Below are 25,050 nucleotides of genomic sequence, written 5' to 3' on the forward strand. Positions count from 1 at the left end.
CCCTGCAGGCTGAGGGAGGACCGTGGAGCAGCCAACACAGAACTGCTGCCGCTTGTGCCTGGCTGAAGGCGGTGGTGTTTTTATCACATCCTGGGCATTGCACATCCGTGAAGAGGGGTTGGGGCTCTGCACCAGGCGCTGCTTCTTGTGTTTCCTTTTCTCCTCTTCTGGAGAGGGATGAAGGAGGTCCTTAGCAAGAGGCATGTTGTGGTGGGGAGGTCGTCACCGCTGGAAACTTAGGCTGTAGATATTTTAATAAAGAGCATAAACTTCCCATTTTTGTATTTTAGCTAAATAGCAGATAAATGGAAGCCTACAATTAAGTATATTTTATATTTCAATTTAATTAGATGTAAAATCTATGGAAAATGATTCAAGTGCTGATATATAGAGACACGTATGGTAATAATGAAATACCTTTCTTTTTTAAAATGCATCAAGCTCATTAAGTGCTCTCTTATATATTATATCATTTATAGATAATATTCTTGTATATATATATACATATATATATGTATATGTAACGTATGTATCTTTATACATTCTTACTTCTGAGCTGTAGTTTAGAAATACTGACTTACATCAACTGGCAATGCTAGTAAATGGAAGAAGTGGCAGTTTAACCCTTTATTTTCTGACTTAAATCAAGTCAGAGCTATTAAATAAGGCCACGTGGCTTATGTAGATTGGTGTTGTGTCCCGTTCACAGAGACAATTCTGTGAATAGGAAATCCCAGAGTTGGGCAGTGCACAACCTCCTCAACTGTACATGACCCTGCCAGTACCCCTTTCAGTGCAACATTTCTCCCTCTGTCTGGTTAAGGAAATAGACATGTGCAAAGTCATGTATAGCTGGTGTGATAAGTGCTACTTACGGTGTAATCTAAGTATTGTAGGGCCTGGAAGAGGAGGGGCTTGATTTTTTAGGGGGTTATAGAAATCAATGTAATGAAAAGTTGACCATTACCTGGGGAAATTAATATTTATATTAATTTCTAGGAATTATAAAGGCTGAATTATCTGTTGAGAATAACAAGTTGTGGTTAGAAAGCAGAGCTGACAGGTTGAGTGGATATTGTTGGCAGAGAGGGATAGAAGAGAGTGAAAAAAGTTAAAGATGACTTCCAAGTTTCTTTATTTTGCTATATGTCAAGTATTTACTGATAAATACATTGTACCACATACCCTTCTAGACCCCGAAGATTTCATGATGAATATGATACAAGGTGCTGACCTTACGGAGGAGGCAGACAATAATTAGATAAACTAGCGGAGGAGGCAGACAATAATTAAATAAACGAATGTAGCTATTTTTATTAACTGGATCATGGCTTATATCACCCAATCAATGGATGAGGTGAGGACAGAGATCAAGGAGATCAGAGAGAATATGGGTGGCAGAATACTACAAAAATAATCAGTAATTCTTTAGACTGATTCTTTGGGGAGACAGAGAATTCTAGATGAAGTTATCAGTCACACAGTGTAAACCGTATAAGACTTGTGAAGAAGTTTCCAGTACTGACTAGAGGAGGCTAGGATGATGATTTAGGTGAGTGTGACATTAATCCCCAAGAGACAGACAAATAACAGAGTTTGGGCATATCATTGTTCAGAAAGGAGAAGATACATTAAAAGGCAATATTGATACCATATAATCTCACTTATATGTGGAATCTACTGAACACAATAAACTGAGGGAAATAATGGAAACTGAGGCAGGGTCACCAGTAATAAATGGACAGCTGTCAGAGGGAAGGGTGAAGAGGGGATGGGATCAAAGAAGGAGGAGGGATTAGCCAAAATCATACATACATAACACACATATACAGACAACAGGGTAGCAATAGCCAGAGGAAAGAGGGGGTGAGGGTGGTCTAGGGGGGAAAGGGAGAGAAATGGGGGTAGGAAGAGACTTTGGATGGGGCATGGGGGACACAGTGTGGTGTGTAAAGGGTATTATATTGAGTGGGGCACTTGAAACCATGTCAATACAATAAATAAAAAAACCCCAAAACAATAATGAAATTATAATAGAAATTATTGTTAGATGTGCATATGTTTGGATGGGGCAATTAGGTAGTTGGGACTTATCCCTGAAATGAGTACTCAGGTGGGGGTGCAGACCTTGGGGTGAACAAGAGGCGTGTATGTTTAGATATGTTGATTTTGTGATGCTATGAATCAGCCAAGCAGGGAAGTCCATTTGGAGATACCAGTCCAAGTGTATGGTTTTTGCAAACATTCAAAAATAAGTATGTGAGGGAACAGAACACACAGCTACTGTGTCTCCGGTCTACAGGGGGTCTCACTGGACTTCAGAATTTATTAGGTAAATGTTGAATGGGCAGCGATTCTAAAAACAGAAAAGTCTCAGTGCCAGGTTCACAAGCTTTTAAATTTTTCTCCCTACTTTGTTTTTATTTTTGTCAAGTTAACTCTTTTATGACATATATCGCTTCCTAGCAATTTCCTGCTATTTCAAAGAAATTAGGGTCACAATGAAGGGAAAGAAAGTGCAGGTATGTGGTTATTACTTCATATCATCTCATCTAGTCCACTTATGGCTTTTAGCTCTTAGAAGGCCCTCAAGACATAAAATCTTTATGTGCCCACGAGTCCTTACTAATAGACCTAGAATGTCTGGAAGGATCTGGTGCCAGAGGGAGGTGTCAGAAGATTATTAATTGCCTTATGCATTTAAATTCATTGGAAAGTAGAGCTAAATTTAGCCTAGTTCATTACTTCAAACAGTTTGCTTTTATGTCAGGGAATATAAAATTCTTTTTGCCATGCATTGTTGTCATGGGTGATTTGTTTTGCAATTGAATGAGTTGTGATATATTTATATATCTTTCTATTTAAAAATGGTGAGAAATTTTCAAACCTTTTGCTATTATTCATTAAAATGAGGATGGAAACTTAAAATTTGAAATTACTGAAGTGTGAATATTTCCAGGGACAGATACATAGACTTTTGCTTATATCTTGGCCTTATTTTGTGGTTATATCTTGGATATTAAAGTCATTTTTTACTCACTTGCTTATCATGAAATAAGGGAAAACTTTTTTGGATGGGAGGAGAATGCATTTTATGTCAGTATAGCTCCATTTTCTTCTATATTTATGCAGTATCTTTAATATGATTTGAAGTAAAGGATTTGTGCAGTGGTAGGAATGAAATGAGGTCTTTAAGACTGAGCTTCAAGAGCCTGAAGATTGTGAAGCCTTTTCTGTTTTCTCTGCATTGCTAGCTCTGGTTACTTGATGCATACATTTTAAATGACTGATCAATTTCCAAACTTCATTGGACTGCTACGAAAATGATAATGTTAATAATCTAGGATCCTTTTTTCATGTCCCTGTCACCCCTTCCCACACTTCTCCCAACAGATTTTTTGATTGAAGTGTAATTGACATACTGCGTTATATCACTTTCATCAGTTTTAATGTTCTTGTTCATATTGCTAGGAGAGTGTTTTTATAGAGCACAGTGAAGACTCCTGTGCCACCTAAGTTCAGAATGTAAACACGAGAGAGGAGACACGGGTTGGTGTTGCTCCCAATTCGTCCCAGGGGATGAGAAGTGATTCAGGGTGATTGCATCTGCTCCACAGCAGTGAGCCTGGACTGAGTCTGGCTGCACAAGCCAGTAGGCAGCCTCCTCAGTGGAAGGAGAGCCATCTTCAGACAATTGCAGGGTTTGCATCTCAGAGCACAGACTTAAGGAGCTTCTGGGGAGGTAGCCCTATTTAAGTTTGTCCCTGATTGTAGGGGCTTAAGGTTGGGAGCTCGAGTGTCATCAACATAGACACAACAAGACAAAAGTAAATCCGTGGAAAAGAACTAAAGAGTTCCATCCCATTAAAAATTTACATTGATTATAGTTTTATTTACTCCTAAATTAAATCAGATTTTCAAACGTAAACATTATCAAGATAATTCTGCTTTCCAGAATTAAGAGGAGTTTGGAGAGGTTCTGAGTAATTCCTGTCAATTAGGTGTCCCTAAGTTTTTGAAATAATTGTCCATGTTTTAGGGGACATTTTCACAGACATTTCTGTTGGCTTTCTTGTTCAACAGAAGACAATAGAGAGTTATGTGGATAAACGCATGGGCACAACATATGGCCCTCCTGCAGGAAAGAAGATGACTGTTTTTATTGATGATGTGAATATGCCTATCATCAACGAGTGGGGTGACCAGGTATGCTGATTCTATTGTGCACTGATTCATTCTTCAATGAATAAATAATTTTCTTATTTTCTGACATATAATTCCTGAATTCCCATCAAGTCCATTAATTCGAATCTCTCAAGAAGTAAGGTTTCAGGATAGAGAGAAGTGCCATTCTAATTCTGAAAGTTGTCTTTCTTAGGTTACTAATGAGATAGTACGACAGCTGATGGAACAGAATGGTTTCTATAACCTAGAGAAGCCTGGGGAGTTTACCAGCATTGTGGACATCCAGGTTTTGGCAGCCATGATCCATCCTGGGGGTGGACGCAATGATATACCCCAAAGACTCAAGAGGCAGTTTTCTGTATTTAACTGCACATTGCCCTCTGATGCTTCCATGGACAAGATCTTTGGTAAGATGAATGTTGGACACACTTTCTTGTATTCCAAAGAGAAAATACACTTCCAGAGGTCAGCATAGAAGGAACACTCGGTGGCTCTTTAATCTGTTGCCCTTATCACTCTCAAGTAGTGTATTTTCTTTATATGAGGACCTATAACGAAAATCATTTCCTCATTGACACACATATTTGAAGTCTGGATTGATACAATATCATGCCAAAAGTTTATAAAGCTGATACTTTAACCAGCCCATATCATAGTTTGGCCAAAAAAAGATTTTTTTTTTTCACACAGAAATAATTTTGCACTGAGATTAGTTATAGTCTGATCTTCAGAGTAATTTATAGTATGAATAATAAGTTACTGATTGGTTAAGTATGTAGTATTTCAGGAATAATTTTGTCAAAGAAGCAGTAGCCCAATAGGTAACCATAATTATTTAAGTTAGTAATAAAAATTATTTATAACTGATTTTAGGATTATTCAGAAAAGGAATGTAAGTTGTGTCATTTGTGTTAGGTATTCATTTAGCATTTCTGAACTGATAGGAAAAAACTCATTAGGATTACCCTAATTAATTTCTGGCAGACCAAAATGTCATCTTAGCACCCTAGGGAGTCCCTGCCTTCAATTGCAGCAGTGGGCAAAGGTTTGGAAACCAAATGACATGTGGATTATCTAAACTTGGGAAAAGTAAAATGGAGCAGAAAGAATGACTGTTAGCACTATTAATTAACTCTTATTTTTGTCTGGAAAGTTTTACATGTAAGGTAAATTAAAATATTTCATAATGCATGAAAATGCAACAAAAAAAGGAGAAGTCTTAGAGCATTCATGAAACCTCCCTTTCTTATCTTCTTTTTTACAAGGCAACTTTATGTACTTATCAGTTAGTCATTTAACAATGTTGAATTAGTTCAGCTAGAGTTTCAGTAGTATTTGGTAACTAACATGTCAGTATTTGAGTGTTAACTTACTTGAACTTAGACGGATCTTGAGAATATTATGCTAAGTGCAAGAAGTAAATCAGAAAAAGCTAAAATCCACCTAAGCTATATAATTTCATGCTTAGGTGGATATAAAACTGAGACTCACAGACATGGACAAAAATGAAGTGGTTACTAGAGGGAAGGGGTGAGGGGAATCTAGAGGACCAAATATGCGTTGACGGAAAGTGGTTTGACTTTGGGTGTTGGGCATACAACACGGTGAATAGGTTACATGCAATGGAAAAGTGCACTTGATACCTATGTGTTCCAGTTGGCCAATGTCACTCCATTAAACTTAATTTCTAAATTGAAAGAAAAAAGAGAACATACATGTAAATTTCCTTAATACATTAAAGTGAGTAATCATATTTGTGCAAACTCTATATTATAATGTTTTATCATTTTAAGTTTGTTGATTTGAACTGTTAGTTACAATGTTGTCTCTTTTTGCCCCTTTCAGGTGTGATTGGGGTGGGCCACTACTGTATCCAAAGGGGTTTCTCAGAAGAAGTAAGAGATTCAGTGGCAAAATTGGTTCCCCTGACACGCCGACTATGGCAGATGACTAAGAGTAAAATGCTTCCGACCCCTGCAAAGTTCCATTATGTATTTAATCTTCGAGATCTTTCTAGGATCTGGCAGGGGATGCTGAACACTACTTCAGAGGTTATCAAGGAATCAGATGTAAGTAATATGTGAGAAAGAAAAAAACCAACTAACATTGTAATTTACCATACACACTAAGAATTCTCAGTAATGTAATTTTTAGTGGAATTTTGAAAATATTTTGAGATGTTTTAACATGGATATTCTTTTCTTTGTTGCTTTCTAAGTAACATAAAGAAAAAGTGTGTCAGAGAATTTTATTTAGAAGTTCTAGTTGAATTAAGTGTCTGTTTAAGGAAATGGCATTGTTTTCTCTTAATAGAATAAAAGAAACAATTTTATTTTCTCATCATAAGCTATTTTTCTTATACTAAATAATAAAACAGATCACTATTGATTTTATTATATAATAGTCTTCATATTTTAAACATGACATTTTAATTTAAAAAGTAATCATCTTTATAAGTACTCAAAATTGAAAAAAGAAAACACTGTTGTTATTCATTAATAATGACCTTTCCTTTTTATAAAACTAAATGCACTGAAAGAATTATGTATTGGTAAAAACTGAAGAGGCGGAAGAGTATAAAGTTTGACAGAAAAATGAGCATTTGTACATACACTTGAATATAGTATTTCCTAGCTTAATAGAATTCCCTTCAAACCAAGGAACCAAGCTCAGGCTAAGGCAACCTTGGCCTCTCTTTCAGCCTTTCATGGAGCTAAAGAGGTAGTGAAGCAAATGGGCTTTAGGGGACTTCTACACATAAACATACAGAGACAGTTGATATTAATATGCCAACTAAACTGTCACTAGGCACGTCATGCTCACTATCTAAAGAAACAACATTACCCGGATGCTCACAAAATAGGTATCTGTACTGGTTGACTCTAGGACAAGACATTTTGGTGAAAATTCACTCTCCTAGTTACAGAGAAGTGAGAGTCACTGACAGATGAATGGCATGGTGGAGTACAGTGCTCCAGTGTGGCTTTCTGAGTAGTCATTTTCTAGTGTTTATTTCAAACTAGTGTGAATAATTTTAGCATGAACTTTTATTATAACTGAATCATTGAATATATTTTACTATACTCCTTTTATATTCTGGCAACTAAATAGCATTTCATCATTAGAAATATAATGGCTTAAAAAACATTCTTCTCCTTCTGGCCCTGGCCGGTTTGCTCAGTGGTAGAGCGTCGGCCTGGTGTGTAGGAGTCCCAGGTTCGATTCCCGGCCAGGGCACACAGGAGAAGCACCCATCTGCTTCTCCACCCCTCCCCCTCTCCTTCCTCACTGTCTCTCTCTTCCCCTCCCGCAACCAAGGCTCCATTGGAGCAAAGTTGGCCCGGGCGCTGAGGATGGCTCCATGGCCTCTGCCTCAGGCGCTAGAATGGCTCTGGTTGCAACAGAGCGACACCCCAGATAGGCAGAGCATCGCCCCCTGGTGGGTGTGCCAGGTGGATCCCGGTAGGGTGCATGCGGGAGTCTGTCTGACTGCCTCCCCATTTCCAACTTCAGAAAAATACAAAACAAAAACAAAACAAAACAAAAAACCCTTCTAACTTGCAAAATGTTACCATTTTGGAGCAAGTGTGTTGAGCAGCTGATTTCCTCAACTTCCAGTATACATATAGACCTAGATTATCCAAGCTAGGTGATTGCCTTCTTCAGTTAACCCATACTTTTTGCTAAGAATTACCTTCACATGTTATTAATAAATATATCTTTGTAATACCTCAATTGTATAAATGAGAGTTATTTATACACTGCATTTTATATTATGCTCTGGCCACATGAATGTGTCTTATCAAAACAGACTAATTTATCATAAACATTAAGAATATTATATAGAATATTAGTTTGTTAGTTTATCAGAGTGGTTTTAGCATTTTGCCTAGAGATGTTTTCATTTTAATTTAAAGACTGAAAATAGATGCTACTTTCTGTTTAATATTCTTGAATGAGACAAATTTGACATGAAGTTAAATATACCTTAACCCTAACTTTTAAAATGTAGCATCTTAAATCAGGAAAGATGGTGCTGTCCAATACTGTGACCTTGAATTCCCCACCTCTGGCATAACAGCAATTAGTAACACATTTTAATTGTGCTTTCTACAGGAACTCTTAAGGTTATGGAAGCATGAGTGTAAACGCGTGATAGCTGATCGTTTCACGGTGTCCGATGATGTGACCTGGTTTGATAAGGCTTTAGTAGGTTTGGTGGAGGAGGAGTTTGGTGAAGAGAAAAAACTCTTAGTGGATTGTGGAATAGACACTTATTTTGTGGATTTCTTGAGGGATGCACCTGAAGCAACAGGTAAGCTATTGAAGCAGAATTTGAAATTCTACAAAGGGATATCTGAAAATGGGAGGCTCAGTTTAGAAATGCTGAATTTTTGTCCAGTAAACTTTACCAAAATAAGCCAGGGCCATACTAGGTTCTCAGTAAATACAGAATGAATGAATAAATGCATACTCATGGAGTTCAAAGATCAACAACTTTTTATACATGTGAGTCTTGGATATTAAGATAGAGTTGAAAGGCCAGATAGGGCAGAAGAAAGCTTCCCATTGAATGTCATTGGAAAAAGGTGGGTGATATGTTGGCAAGCTTTTGTGGTTATGGCTCTATGAAAAATTGAGATATATATTACTTTTCTTAGGAAAATAAATAGTACTCCAATTGTTTTTCTCCATTAGAAATAACTGAACTTAAGTAGAATATTTTTCTTTCATTTAATGACCTCTTCTATGCTGAGAATGACTTTTAAGTTAATTTCCAAATTTAAAAAGGCATGTTTAAATACATGCTATTTATGTCTTTTAAATGATTGAAAATGTGCCCATAGCCCCTTCCTAAATTTAATAAGGATGTATGTGATCTATCAAGTTTCTGATTAAAAATTGTAAAAGGAGATTTATCCCTGGCTAGGCAGTCAAAAGGATCCTACCACAGAAAGAAGGCTGCCACATTTTATTTTAAATCAGGTACACAAATTTTAAAAATGCTGTAAAGGTAGGAGTATTTGCAAGATAATTAGAATTTATGTATTTGATTTCCTCTAATTCAAAAATATAAATATTTAGATTATGATTTTCAGGAGCAAAGCACAAATGCTTTTTAGGGGGACCAGCATCTGGACTTTGGTCACTTCAGAGCACTATTTCTCAAAGCTTGAGTTGAACATGTATGAAACAGTGACATGACTATTCCAATTCAATTAGAGCTTTGCAAGTAGGCCAATCTTAATGGTTATGTTAAATCAATTTTCTAGCTTTGTCCTAAAAATGTTAATACACAATTATATTAGGAGAGGGTCAGCTGAAAAATAATTATGTAGTATTAGATTTGAAGGATCCATTCACTTTTGCCATACCCAATGAATTCTCTAAGTTGTTATTAGTATATTCACCGAATGTGCTTTTCTTTATTCCTGTTAATTGATAGTGAATTTATATAAACTTAATTTAGGCTTTCTTTTGGTATTATGCTTTATAGTCAAAGTTGGAAAACTGTTAACTCTGTATATTATGTTTCTAATTAAAAATACACTTCTCACAAAAATTAAGGTATATTTTATCACTTTATATTCATCTTGAAATATCTCCTAAGTTTTGTGAGCAGTATATATTGATTTTAATACTTTCCCAATGAAATATTCAATGTTTATTTATTTAGGAAATCATTATTCTTTTTCTCTCAATCTTCTACCTACCTCCATTGCCCAAAATTAACTTCTGTCTTCACCACTAATCTAAGATTTCAAAATTATAAAAATTGCTTGAGCAAATGCATTGACCTTTTTATTTTTATTTTAAAAATCATTTAATTCTTGACCTCTGTTGCTGATTTTGACATTAAATTCCTACTTCTTTTGATCTTCATTTTGGGATTCTGTGATTATCTCTGGGAGGATCCTTGAAATGCTAATGTTCAATTGTGGATACAAGTTGAATTCCGTGTTTATAGCATTCTATGTAAGTGGCCCTTTCTGGACAGGAAAGAACTAGGACTGTGTATGATCACAAAAATGTTAGAGCTTTTAGTATTGTTTATTTTCTTTTGTAAAAATACATAATTTGACTTTTGGATGAAAATCAGTATTATTTGTTTTTAAAGTATAGAACTATGAGTGTTTTAATTTATATTGAAGGAAGTATTAAAGCCCAGTGAATTGAGTATCCTTAATCGATTCTTCTTGCCCAATCACAGGAGAAACATCTGAGGAGACTGATGCTGAGATGCCCAAGGTTTATGAGCCAGTTGAGTCTTTTGATCACCTAAAAGAGCGCTTGAATACGTTTCTGCAGTTCTATAATGAGAGTGTTCGTGGTGCTGGCATGGATTTGGTATTCTTCGTGGACGCAATGGTCCATTTAGTCAAGGTTAGTGGCCGTGTCTCTTAGTGCCTCCCCAAAGTGACAGGCTTTTGGAGCCTAGTGTGTATTTTTACTTGCCCCCCGGGTGCAATCTAGGATTAAAGACGATGGCCCACCAGTTTGTGGCTCCATTGTTTCTTTACCGACTGTCCAAATCCAATGCAAACCTGTATGGGCCAGGCTGCTCTGATAGTGGCCCTGGCCCTGCCTGCTGGCTTTACAATGCCTTTTCTGTTCCATGTTCTAGATCTCACGCATCATTCGTACTCCCCGGGGAAACGCCCTCCTGGTTGGGGTTGGCGGATCTGGAAAGCAGAGCCTGACAAGGTTGGCTTCATTCATTGCTGGCTACACTTCCTTCCAGATCACTCTGACAAGGTAGCAAGATTTAAGTTTAATTAACCTAAAATGGATTTTGATAAAAGGTCATCAGAGACAATCTATAGTTAAGAATGCATTTTTCTTTACATCAAAAATGCCAGTAGATCCTCAATGTTGACCTATGATCTTCCCCTTTCAACCTCTGTTATGAAACCATGAGCACTGAATTCTACTATAATAGTTTGCTTTTGTAACATTTCAACCTCTTATTGTGGTAAACAGCTACCTTCTGGTTTCTATGTTATGTGTGATGTATTACGTGTATTTCTTTTGGTGCGTTTCAGAAGAAATTTATCCCTACTAAATGTTAATTCATATTTCAAGAATGTAAAAAAACTGGAACAATATATGAAAAATTATATAGATTTACTCATTTATACATTAAAAAATATTTATTGAGCACCACTGGCCAGGTGCTGGGGAGTACATGGTAAGGAAGGTACACCTGCTTATGTCCTCATGGAGTTTACAGTAACTCAAGGTGGACAAACAGCTGGGCATTCAATAAGGTGTGATACATAAGCGCTTTCTATGATAAGAAAATAAATGCAGACCAGATTCTGTTGAAACAGGGGAGTGACTCCTAACTTAGTTTAGGGGATAGTTAGAAAAGGAACCTGGAAGAAGAGATGTTCAACTGAGACCTGAATGTGAGTCAAAATTATCTTAGAGAAGTGGAGCAGTAAAAATTATTCCAGGCAAAGAAAGAGCATGCCAAAATCACATTCGAGGCCCTGGAAGAAGTTAAATATGGCTGGGAATAGAGCATAAGGTGGAAAGTGGGAAAGGAGGAGAAATGGAGACCTTTGAAGGTGGCATAAAGGATTTGGACTTCACCTAGAGCTATAGGAAACCATTAATGAGTTACCACTGGGGAAGGCATGCCAGATTTGTATATATAGGGGTAGGCAAAAGTTTGCTTATAATTGTAATACAAATAAATAATACAATAAATAATACAAAACTCAACTCTGGTTCTCCTACTCACAACTGTAAACCTACTTTTGCTCATCCCTGCACAGAAAATGGATGGAAGAAGCTAAACCAGAACAGTGTGAGGCTGCCTCAGGATCTAGCAGGGGATGATGGTGGCATGAGTGAGAGCAGTGAGAACAGAGGAAAGGGGACAGATTCAAGAGATCGGTAGGAAGTTGAGCTTTTGAACTTGATCCATCTTGGTTCTGACTGGGGAAACTAGATAATGGTACTGCTCATCATCAAGATAGAGAATCCCAGAAAGGATGTTCTCAGATGTATGTGTACTAGTGCAGGGAGAATTAAGAAGAGAAAAGTCAACATGAAGAGATAAGCACAGCCAATTCAGAAATGCTAAACCGAATTTCAGGATTAACCAAGATAAGAAACAGGAGGCCACTTTGTTAAGTTTAGTTATGTTGAAAATTATTAGAGGTTATTTTCTAGGTGTGGCAGCAGGAAGTCTTGCCTCTTGGACATTGATCTAGAGCTGTGGCTTGGCCCAATAGGGAAAAGCATTTAGCTGAACTATCTCATTGATGGAAGTCCATAGATACATGTGCAAGCTAATTTAACATTAAAAGAACCTGTAGGTTAGCCAGCCTATATCATTAGCCTCTCTTGTAGCTGAGACTCTGAGAAGCAATGTTTTGTCTGAAATCCCAGATATACCTGGGAACTGACCACAATATTATTAGTTTCTGGTCTGTCTTGAATTTCACTGCACCACACTGCCTCAGTAAAGATATGTTATGGCTACTCTCTCTATGATAAGTATTTCCTCTGCACATCATACTAGGAATGCTCCATTACTGATGAAAGGGAGGCGTCACGACCTCCTTGCCTTCTCATAGCTTTCAAAGGACCATCCTACTGCTAAGCCTTTGTACAGCCATGTGGCCAAAGGTCAAGGAGCAAGAGCCTCAGGTTTGGGAAGCATGGTCATTTGTTTGTGTATGACTTAGGTTGTATTATTTGACACTCTTGATCGAGGGGACTGAGCTGAAAGTTTTTATATATCATGAGAAGCTGAAGCGAGATATTTTCCTTTGTCCTTTTTTTTTAAGGGAGGGGACTGTGTTTTTGAAATTCTCTTCTAATCTCTCAGATCTTACTTCTCTAGAAACCTTTTAAAAATATTGATGCACTGGTAGTGGTACTTCCTGTTCTAGGGTTAGGCCAGTTCACTGTCCCTCAGACTGTTGGAGGGCCACCACATACAGTGCTCCCCTCACTGACCACCAATGAAAGAGGTGCCCCGTCTGGAAGTGTGGTGGGGGGCCGGATAAATGACCTCAGGGGGTCGCATGCGGTAGTTTGGGGACGCCTGGTTTAGGTAATAGATGTTAAAAAAGCACAGAGTATAGAAGTTAAATATTTAGCTTTTAAAAAATCAGAGGGCCATTTGCTCTTGTGTTCTGAACTCTGAGTTTATTTAATGGCACAAAATAGAAATAATAACTTAGTATGTCTGAGTCCCCAGGCTGGAATACCTTTACTTTCACTTTTGGCGGTAATGGGCTACTCTATACTGGGACCGCTCTAACATTTCATGATTGCAAGCCAATTATCACCAAAGCCTTGTTTTTGACAGTGAAAGAAGGTTTATATTGGGATATTTTATAACATTTCTAGCTGTTCTACTACAGTGTACTGATTGCTCAGCAAACCCTTTCATGTGGGATCCAAAGATGTAATGAAAATAATTGTGTTGGATGAGGAGGGCAGCATTTTTAATAGGGCATCTCCCTCACCTCGTATAATGAAGGCTTGAAATGATTTGGTTTGGTTTAATTTAATTTGTGAGGTGTTTCTAAAATATTGCAGATGGTACTTAGTATATATTACAATTCGATTTTTCTATTATCATTACGAAACATATTTTTCAAAATGAAACATAAACACATACAGATGTTGTTTAGTTGTGGTATGTGTTGTTGTATTTTTGTTTAAAGTTTACTTTTTATTCTAGATATTTTGTGTGTAAAAAATTAATTACATTTCACAAAATGTGGAGTTTTAAAAATCTATTTTATCCTTGCAAGTACCATAAATATGTTACCTGACTTGGTGTTAACTAGACTTATTATATGATCACTTTACAATGTAGTATACAACCATTGAATCATTATGTTGTATAACTGAAACCAATATAATGTTATATGTAAGTTATACATCAATAAAAAAAATAATTCTTGACTTTAGAGGACAGCAAAGTACTCAAAACTGTACCAAGATGGTGCCCTTCTGTTACACCCAAAGAAGTAGTTATTAGAAATTGAAACAAATTTTAAGAAAATAATTTTTATCTTTTAAGTAAATATAACGAACCAGTAACATTCCCATACAATAAACCATCTACCTGATGGACCAATATCAGCATTTTTTTTTGAATTAACTAAATGGCATAGAACATTTGTCTCAAGGATCTTTCCATCCCATCAAATAGTTTAGCTAATGACATAATAACAATATTTCTTTAGATCCTACAACACATCAAATCTAATGGAAGACCTGAAAATTTTGTATAGAATGGCTGGTCAGCAAGGCAAAGGAATCACTTTTATTTTCACGGACAATGAAATTAAGGATGAGTCATTTTTGGAATATATGAATAATGTTTTATCATCGGGAGAGGTAGGAGCTCATTGAATCTTCCTGTGTTTTATCTCTTCCCATTCCCTCCAACTTTAGAGCTATCTGTATTTACTTGCATGAGAGTTTTGAATAAGTGCTGTTATTGGGGATTAGGTGATTCTACTGAATAATGGCTTTTTCTAATGGGTTTTTGGAGAATAAAACTCCCAAAATGTGAAGCTATACGTTTAAAACCTCAATGAATGCTCCAAGTGAAAAATGGAGAAACAGAACTATGAGGTTATAAGGACAGACTATGACTTTGCAGTTAATAATAAAATTGTTTGTGTATTTTAAAATGTGGTGTATCTCATCTTGAAGATTCTTGGTTAATCTTCTAAAGGTGAGTTTAAGAACACGTGTGGAGGAAAGATGTTATACATACTGAGCTACCTATTTTAATATGTTTTCATGTGAATGTCTGCACTTTTTTCAGGTCTCCAACCTATTTGCTCGTGATGAAATTGATGAGATTAATAGTGATCTTATATCAGTGATGAAAAAAGAACACCCCAGACATCCTCCAACCAATGAGAACCTGTATGACTACTTCATGAGTCGAGTCCAACAAAACCTTCACATTGTGCTCTGCTTTTCGCCCGTGGGGGAGAAATTTCGAAATAGAGCTTTGAAGTTTCCTGCCCTGATCTCAGGATGTACTGTGGACTGGTTCAGCCACTGGCCGAAGGACGCCTTGATTGCTGGTGGGTGTAGTGGGAAATTTTATGTTAGAGTTTCTGGTTTACAGTGTTTGTTTCTTTACATTCTGTGCCATTTGTTGTCTCTGTACTGGACTGAGTCAAAAGTCACTCTGTCCAAAGTTAGAGGATTTTTGCAAGATAGCGTTCTTTCTTATTTGGTAGCTAACTTTTCCCCGGAGCGTGGTTATCAGAGAATGAGATCTAGGCCTATATCTCCTTGGATTAATATATAATAATCCTAGTTCTGAAACTATGGCTCAGGTGGATCCCCAGGCAGGTTCTGGAATGTCACAGGAAGCCACTGAGTTTTTTAATCTGATAGCATTTGTGTCCTTTTTAAGGTGGGTTGGTTAACCTAAAAGTAGTTAAAAACCACATACGTGTCTCTTGAACCTTTTTTTCTCATGGCTGCAGTGCTGGAAATCAAATTAGAAATCATTCTCCAGCAATCGTCTGATGGTGTCTGTCCTTAAAAAGGGTGTTAACAAGAGTGTTTTATGACCGGGTCCTTGAACTTCTGCTTCTGTCTAATCGTCCATCCTGCAGAACATTAATGCTTCCCTTACTCTGTAAATGGAATTGAACTTAAAAGTAGTAAAGGAGATGTTAGAGATCACTTATTTAATTTAAGCCTCCCCCCGCCCCCGGCTTTTGTTGAGAAGTTATCTGTGGATATTTTAGACAGTAGAGATACTCAGGTCTTACCTCTGACCTATTGTATCAGAACCTCAGGGGAATCCTGATTCAATGACATGGTCTTTCAAACTATTTCACTGATTATTGTATTTTAATAATAATTAAGAAGAGCCTGACCTGTGTTGGCACAGTGAATAAGGCATCGACCTGGAATGCTGAGGTTGCTGGTTCGAAACCCTGGGCTTGCCTGGTCAAGGCACATATGGGTGTTGATGCTTCCTGCTTCTCTCCCTGTTCTCTCTATCTCTTTCCTCTCTCTCTCTCTCTCTCTCTCTCTCTCACTCACTCTCTCTCTCTCCAATAAAAATTAATAAATAAAATCTTAAAAAAAACCCCCAAAAGAAGAGTCTTATTTCCCAGTAAGACCTCAGAGGTAGCCATAGCAGATAAAACAGTGAAAAGTGAAGGACAGGAAGGATTCTAGAGCCTCCCCTGTCCCCAGCAGTCATGCCTCCCACCCCTGTTCTCCATCTCCATGGTCCCCAGAGAGAGAATGATGGATTAATTCATCTCTTGCCCTGTACAGAAGGAGGAACTGGGGCTGGTGGAGCTCAGGGAATTGTCAGAGGCGCAAGGAGGCAGGAGTATCATCCGTTGGGGAAGTTTTGTTCTTAGCACACTACTGTTGACAATTATGGTTTTCCAATCTGTGGCTTGTAAACACAGATGATTTTAATATACTTGAAGTACAAATGTATGGTTTTCTCTTTTGTCTTATAAGGTTTGAGAAAAGGCCAGTGATTTAAAATTTAAGTCTTATTAAAATGTAAAAACAACTAAGGGTAAAATTTTAAAATTCCTTGAAGTAGGATATGAATGCAGGACACAGAATGACAGTATTTAAGAGCCATATTCAGATTTACTACAGAATATGATCATTAGTATGCATGTACTTTGTAAGCTATCATGCAAGGTACTGTTATTAGCAAAAGTAATTTCAGGTGACAATCACTCCAATATACCATATTTAAGATGATTTAATTTAAATATAGAGCACTTTCTGCCAAGTCCCTGTTTCAGTCATCCCTTCTTTCACAAGACAAAGGTCCGACAGATTCTTCCTTTGTTCGTTTCTCACTCACTTGCCCAATTCTTTTAAATCTGTGGCATCAACCCAAGCCTAGATTGCATGGAAGATGGGGACTTTTCATTTCTGCGTCCTCAGTTCCTTGCACGTGTCCTGGCCTTCCTGTGTGCATCTATCTCTTCACTTATTCAGCACCTAGTTATTGAGCTCCCTGCCATTTATTGAGCCAGGTGTGCTGGGGGGCAAGGCAGACACGCTTCTCTACTCCTTATTCTCTTCCCAGGTGGGCTCATTCACAGGCTCCTGTGCCATATGCCTCATCCGTTTTATCTCCAGTCTTGTCCATTCTCTGGCTTGAACTCTGTGTGCTTCACTGCCTTCCCGACGCATTCTCATGAGTGTTTCTCAGGGTCCTAAAATGTAACTGGTTTTTCCCAGGCCCACGTCTCCCAGGAATCCCCCCATCATCCCTCAAACTGCAGTCAGGGAGCTCTTTGTCTTTAGCACACTTGCCCTTCAGCAATCCTGTCTCTCCGTCATCGAGCCATGTCAATTTTATCTCCTACATATTGGTGGAATCTATACAGCTCTTTCTCCTTCACTGATGCCCTGGGCCAAGCAATCACCGTCACTCAACGGGAAAACCTAAATAATTTTCTAATGGTCTCTCTTCCTCTTTCCCCTGTCTCCGATCCATCTCACATTGTGGACAGAATAACAATAAACACACAAACCCAAGCACACTTCTTTCTGTTTAAAATCTTCCATGTCCTCCCATTGCTCTTGGGAAAAAAAGCCACAATTTCTAGTGTGGCTTTCATGGTTGGCAGGAGCTGGATTGGCTTACCTCTTTGGTCTCACCTGAGGTCACTGTTTCTTCCTGCTCTGTTCTTCCTCATCCTCAACATGGCCTTTTTCTAATCTTGCAATGCCTTCCACCTCTTCTTCCTCCCCGCACCCTCCTCCCTTTGGGTAATGCTGGTTCTGCTAAATGTTACTTCCTTTGGGAAATCTTGTCACCCCTTTCCCCCACTAAGCCATTCTGTGTTCCCTTCCTGGGACTAATCACAGTTTGTTATTTATACACTTAGCTGTGTGGTTTATTTGATTAAAGCTTACATGTCCTACAAGACTAAAAACTCAGTGAGGTAAAGGACTGCATTCACTATTTCAGCAGCTACCAGAGTCTGACATTTATAGTTTTTTTTTTTTTTTTTATATTTTCCTGAAGCTGGAAACAGGGAGAGACAGTCAGACAGACTCCCGTATGCGCCCGACCAGGTTCCACCCAGCACGCCCACCAGGGGGCAACGCTCTGCCCACCAGGGGGTGATGCTCTGCCCTTCCGGGGCGTCGCTCTGCCACGACCAGAGCCACTCTAGCACCTGGGGAAGAGGCCAAGGAGCCATCCCCAGCGCCTGGGCCATCTTTGCTCCAATGGAGCCTCGCTGCGGGAGGGGAAGAGAGAGACAGAGAGGAAGGAGAGGGGGAGGGGTGGAGAAGCAGATGGGTGCTTCTCCTGTGTGTCCTGGCCGGGAATCGAACCCGGAACTTCTGCACGCCAGGCCGACACTCTACCACTGAGCCAACCGGACAGGGCCACATTTATAGTTTTGAATGAATGAATCAGTCTATCAGAATTCATCATTCTTCCAGAGTGTGACCCTAACTTATTGCTGTCTTTACTAACAGAACACAAATCTTTCTCTGTTTCTTTTTTTTTAGATAAACCACTTTGTTTCTTCTCTGAACATGCTTCAACCATCCTTATCCTTGCATACATTGTTTTCTTTTTTTTTTTTTTTTTTTTTTTTTTTTTTTTTTTTTTTTTTTAAATAAATTTTTATTAATGGTAATGGGATGACATTAATAAATCAGGGTACATATATTCAAAGAAAACATGTCTAGGTTATTTTGTCATTAAATTATGTTGCATACCCCTCGCCCAAAGTCAGATTGTCCTTCGCCACCCTCTATCTAGTTCTCTGTGCCCCTCCCCCTCCCCCTAACTCTCCCCCTGTCCTCCCTCCCCCCACCCCTGGTAACCACCACACTCTTGTCCATGTCTCTTAGTCTCATTTTTATGTTCCACCAATGTATGGAATCATGTAGTTCTTGTTTTTTTCTGATTTACTTATTTCACTCCTTATAATGTTATCAAGATCCCACCATTTTGCTGTAAATGATCTGATGTCATCGTTTCTTATGGCTGAGTAGTATTCCATAGTGTATATGTGCCACATCTTCTTTATCCAGTCTTCTATTGAAGGGCTTTTTGGTTGTTTCCATGTCTTGGCCACTGTGAACAGTGCTGCAATGAACATGGGGCTACATGTGTCTTCACGTATCAATGTTTCTGAGTTTTGGGGGTATATACCCAGTAGAGGGATTGCTGGGTCATAAGGTAGTTCTATTTGCAGTTTTTTGAGGAACCACCATACTTTCCTCCATAATGGTTGTACTACCTTACAGTCCCACCAACAGTGAATGAGGGTTCCTTTTTCTCCACAGCCTCTCCAACATTTGCTATTACCCGTCTTGTTGATCATAGCTAATCTAACAGGTGTGAGGTGGTATCTCATTGTAGTTTTGATTTGCATTTCCCTAATAACTAATGAAGCTGAGCATTTTTTCATATATCTGTTGGCCATTTGTATCTCTTCCTGTGAGAAGTGTCTATTCATGTCTTCTTCCCATTTTTTTATTGGATTGTTTGTTTGTTTGTTGTTGAGTTTTATGAGTTCTTCGTAAATTTTGGAAATTAGGCCCTTATCTGAGCTGTTGTTTGAAAATATCATTTCCCATTTAGTTGGCTGTCTGTTTATTTTTATATCAGTTTCTCTTGCTGAGCAAAAACTTTTTATTCTGATATAGTCCCATTCATTTATCTTTGCCTTCACTTCTCTTGCCATTGGAGTCAAGTTCATAAAATGTTCTTTAAAACCTAGGTCCATGAGTTTAGTACCTATGTCTTCTTCTATGTACTTTATTGTTTCAGGTCTTATATTTAGGTCTTTGATCCATTTTGAATTAATTTTAGTACACGGGGACAGGCTGTAGTCGAGTTTCATTCTTTTGCATGTGGCTTTCCAGTTTTCCCAACACCATTTGTTGAAGAGGCTTTCTTTTCTCCATTGTGTGTTGTTGGCCCCTTTATCAAAGATAATTTGACCATATATATGTGGTTTTATTTCTGGGCTTTCTATTCTGTTCCATTGGTCTGAATGTCTATTTTTCTGCCAATACCATGCTGTTTTGATTATTGTGGCCCTATAATATAGTTTAAAGTCAGGTATTGTAATGCCCCCAGCTTCATTCTTTTTCCTTAGGATTGTTTTGGCTATTCGGGGTTTTTTATAGTTCCATATAAATCTGATGATTTTTTGTTCCATTTCTTTAAAAAATCTCATAGGAATTTTGATGGGAATTGCATTAAATTTGTATATTGCTTTGGGTAATATGGCCATTTTGATTATATTTATTCTTCCTATCCAAGAGCAAGGAATATTTTTCCATCTCATTGTATCTTTTTCGATTTCCCTTAACAATGCTTTGTAATTTTCATTATATAGGTCCTTTACATTCTTTGTTATGTTTATTCCTAGGTATTTTATTTTTTTTGTTGCAATCGTGAAGGGGATTATTTTTTTGAGTTCGTTTTCTAATATTTCATTGTTGGCATAGAGAAAGGCTATGGACTTCTGTATGTTAATTTTGTATCCTGCGACCTTACTGTATTGGTTTATTGTTTCTAATAATCTTTTTGTGGAGTCCTTCGGGTTTTCGATGTATAGGATCATATCATCAGCAAAAAGTGATACCTTTACTTCTTCTTTTCCAATATGGATGCCTTTTATTTCTTTGTCTTGTCTGATTGCTCTGGCCAGAACTTCTAGCACCACGTTAAATAAGAGTGGAGAGAGTGGACAACCCTGTCTTGTTCCTGATTTAAGGGGGAAAGCCTTCAGTTTAGTGCCATTTAATATGATGTTAGCTGATGGTTTATCATATATGGCCTTTATCATGTTGAGATATTTTCCTTCTATACCCATTTTGTTGAGAGTCTTAAACATAAAATTGTGTTGTATTTTATCAAAAGCCTTTTCTGCATCTATTGATAAGATCATGTGGTTTTTGTTCTTTGTTTTGTTGATATGGTGTATTACGTTAACCGTTTTGCGTATGTTGAACCATCCTTGAGATTCTGGGATGAATCCCACTTGATCATGATGTATTATTTTTTTAATATGTTGTTGTATTCGGTTTGCCAGTATTTTGTTTAGAATTTTAGCATCTGTATTCATTAGAGATATTGGTCTGTAGTTTTCTTTCTTTGTGCCATCCTTGCCAGGTTTTGGTATGAGGGTTATGTTGGCCTCATAAAATGTGTTCGGAAGTATTGCTTCTTCTTCAATTTTTTGGAAGACTTTGAGTAGAATAGGAACCAAGTCTTCTTTGAATGTTTGATAGAATTCACTAGTATAACCGTCTGGGCCTGGACTTTTATTTTTGGGGAGGTTTTTAATAGTTTTTTCTATTTCCTCCCTGCTGATTGGTCTGTTTAGGCTTTCTGCTTCTTCATGACTCAGTCTAGGAAGGTTGTATTGTTCTAGGAATTTATCCATTTCTTCTAGATTGTTGTATTTGGTGGCATATAATTTTTCATAGTATTCTACAATAATTCTTTGTATATCTATGATGTCTGTGGTGATCTCTCCTCTTTCATTTTGGATTTTATTTATTTGAGTCCTGTGCCTTTTTTCCTTGGTGAGTCTTGCCAAGGGTTTGTCAATTTTGTTGACCTTTTCAAAGAACCAGCTCCTTGTTTTATTGATTTTTTCTATAGTTTTTCTGTTCTCTATTTCATTTATTTCTGCTCTGATTTTTATTATCTCCTTTCTTCGGCTGGTTTTGGGTTGTCTTTGTTCTTCTTTTTCTAGTTCCTTAAGGTGTGAAGTTAAGTGATTTACTTCGGCTCTCTCTTGTTTGTTCATATAGGCCTGAAGTGATATGAACTTTCCTCTTATTACTGCTTTTGCTGCATCCCAGAGATTCTGATATGTCGTATTTTCATTTTCATTTGTCTGTATGTATCTTTTGATCTCTGCGCTTATTTCTTCTTTGACCCATTCATTTTTTAGAAGTATGTTGTTTAGTTTCCACATTTTTGTGGGTTTTTCCCCCTCTTTTTTGCAGTTGAATTCTAGTTTCAAGGCTTTATGATCAGAAAATATGCTTGGTACAATTTCAATTTTTCTAAATTTGCTGATATTGTCTTTGTGGCCCAACATATGGTCAATTCTTGAGAATGTTCCATGTACACTAGAGAAAAATGTATACTCTGTCGCTTTGGGATGAAGTGTCCTGTAGATGTCTATCATATCCAGGTGTTCTAGTATTTCATTCAAGGCCACTATATCTTTATTGATTCTCTGTTTGGATGACCGATCTAGAGCCGTCAGCGGTGTATTGAGGTCTCCAAGTATGATTGTATTTTTGTTAGTTTTTGTTTTAAGGTCAATAAGTAGCTGTCTTATATATTTTGGTGCTCCTTGGTTTGGTGCATATATATTAAGGATTGTTATGTCTTCTTGATTCAGTGTCCCCTTAATCATTATGAAGTGACCATTTTTGTCTCTGAGTACTTTTTCTGTCTTGTAGTCAGCATTATCAGATATGAGTATTGCTACACCTGCTTTTTTTTGGGTGTTGTTTGCTTGGAGTATTGTTTTCCAGCCTTTCACTTTGAATTTGTTTTTATCCTTGTTGCTTAGATGTGTTTCTTGTAGGCAGCATATAGTTGGATTTTCTTTTTTAATCCATTCTGCTACTCTGTGTCTTTTTATTGGTAAGTTTAATCCATTTACATTTAGTGTAATTATTGACACTTGTGGGTTCCCTACTACCATTTTATAAATTGCTTTCTGTTAGTTTTGTATCTAGTTTGATTCTTCTCTTTTGTTTTTCTATCATTTGTTTCTGTTTGTTTGTGTTCCATACTTCTTTCCTCTGTTGCTACCTTTTTTAAGTCATGTGTTTTTGTGGTGGTTTTTTCAAGGGTGGTTACCATTAAGTAATGAAAAGGGTACCTACCATATTCATTGTAGTACCCTATCTTATAAGTATTTCTGCACTTCATCGTCCTTTGCTACTGTTAATCTCCATTCTCTCCCCCCCTTTTTTTTTCCTTTGTTGTCACAGTTTAAGTTTGGTTTTATTGTGTTCTTGGTGGAGCTGTTACTTGTGGTGTTGTTTTCTTTTGTTCTTTGAATCTGGTTGGAAAACCCCCTTTAGTATTTCCTGGAGTGGGGGCTTTCTCGTGATAAATTCTCTCATCTTTTCTGTATTTGTGAATGTTTTTATATCTCCTTCATACTTGAAGGATAGCTTTGATGGGTATAGTATTCTTGGCTGAAAGTTCCTCTCTTTCAGGGCCTTAAATATTGGGGTCCACTCTCTTCTAGCTTGTAGAGTTTCTGCTGAGAAATCTGATGATAATCTAATAGGCCTTCCTTTATATGTTGTACTCTTCTTTTCCCTGGCTGCCTTGAGAATTTTTTCTTTGTCACTGGTTTGTGTCATCTTTATTATGATGTGCCTTGGAGTGGGTTTGTTGGGGTTAAGAAAACTCGGTGTTCTGTTTGCTTCTTGAACTTGAGGCTTTAGTTCTTTCCACAGGCTTGGGAAGTTCTCGTCTATTATTTGTTTGAGTATATTCTCCATTCCATTTTCTTTCTCTTCTCCCTCTGATATACCTATTATTCTTATGTTATTCTTTCTGATGGAGTCAGATAATTCCTGTAGGGCTTTCTCGTTTTTTATTATTTTTGAGTCTCTTTCTTCTTCTCTCTGTTGTGCCTCAAGTTGTTTGTCTTCTATTTCACTAATCCTATCTTCAATCTGGGTTGTTCTGCTAGCTAAGCTTGTTACCTCGTTTTTCAGCTCGTGAATTGAGTTTTTCATTTCTGTTTGATTTGTTTTTATAGTTTCAATTTCCTTGGTAATATATTCTTTGTGTTCATTGAGTTGTTTTCTGATCTCCCTATATTGCCTTTCCGTGTTTTCTTGTATATCTCTGAGTATTTTTAAGATTTCTATTTTAAATTCTCTGTCATTTAGCTCCAAGGCTTCCAATATGTTAAGTCTTTTCTCCATAGATTTATCCACATCTATTTGTGTTACCTCTCTTTCTTTTGTATCCATAATATTCGATTTCCTCTTTCTTATTGGCATCTGCGGGTGGTCTTGTTGATAGCACTAATTAGAATTAATAAAGAGTAAAAAGTAAAAAACAAAAACAAAAACAAAAACAAAAACACAAAAAAAAAACAAAAACAAAAACAAAGGGTAAAACACCCCACAAAAAAAAAAGCAGTGATAATTTATTATTTCCCCCTTTTTTTTTCTTTGTTCTCCTTCCCTCCTCTCCCCTCCTCAGGGAAATATCGTGCCTATAATGGAGGGCCTGGTTTGCGGTGAAGAGTTCAAGGGGGCAAAAAAAAAAAAAAAAAAAAAAAAAAAGGAAGAAAATCTTAGACAAGCATAAGTTGATCTGCCTGCGGGTGACGGTCAACCAAGAGATATAATGAGAGGGACAAGAGGGAACCAGAAAAAAGGACAAAAAAAAGGAATAATCAAGAAGAAAAAATAAAAATAATAAGTAAAAATACGTTGTATTAAGTGGAGCAAAGACCAAATACAATGGAGACCTTGGGTTGGGAGGACCCAAAATGCCACAAAAACAAACCAACCAGAAAAAAACAAAAACAAAACCGAAAAAGAAAAACAAAGCCAAAAAAAACCTTGAGTCCCAAAATAACTAATTTGTTCGTGATTGAGGATTAAATGGGAGGAAAGTAAAACGAGAAAAGAAAAAACGAATAGAAAGGAAAAAATAAGAAAAAGTGAAAAACGAAGGAAGAAATAAAAAAGGAAGAGAAAAAAACAAAATAAGGCAAAAAAAAACAAAAGAGGAGAGAGTGAGAATTAAGTGTCCTGGAGTATAACCCCAAAGGAGGGTGAGGATGAAGGAGAGAAATAAAATGTAACACTTATGGGTAGTGTAGTTCA

General features: G+C 37.3%; 1 protein-coding gene across 3 annotated transcripts in view; it reads left to right on the forward strand.

Moving 5' to 3' along the window:
* The window catches only part of DNAH5 (dynein axonemal heavy chain 5), a 316,293-nt gene that overhangs the window by 202,269 nt on the left and 88,974 nt on the right, over positions 1-25,050 (forward strand). For all 3 annotated transcript variants that reach the window (XM_066374372.1, XM_066374367.1, XM_066374381.1), the window contains 8 exons: positions 4,084-4,206; positions 4,379-4,592; positions 6,031-6,254; positions 8,302-8,500; positions 10,397-10,569; positions 10,811-10,941; positions 14,403-14,556; positions 14,993-15,260. In XM_066374372.1, the coding sequence (XP_066230469.1) occupies positions 4,084-4,206; positions 4,379-4,592; positions 6,031-6,254; positions 8,302-8,500; positions 10,397-10,569; positions 10,811-10,941; positions 14,403-14,556; positions 14,993-15,260 (1,486 nt within the window). The remainder of the gene's footprint in view (positions 1-4,083; positions 4,207-4,378; positions 4,593-6,030; positions 6,255-8,301; positions 8,501-10,396; positions 10,570-10,810; positions 10,942-14,402; positions 14,557-14,992; positions 15,261-25,050) is intronic.

Source organism: Saccopteryx leptura, chromosome 1 (assembly GCF_036850995.1).
Source record: "Saccopteryx leptura isolate mSacLep1 chromosome 1, mSacLep1_pri_phased_curated, whole genome shotgun sequence".
NCBI lineage: Eukaryota > Metazoa > Chordata > Mammalia > Chiroptera > Emballonuridae > Saccopteryx > Saccopteryx leptura.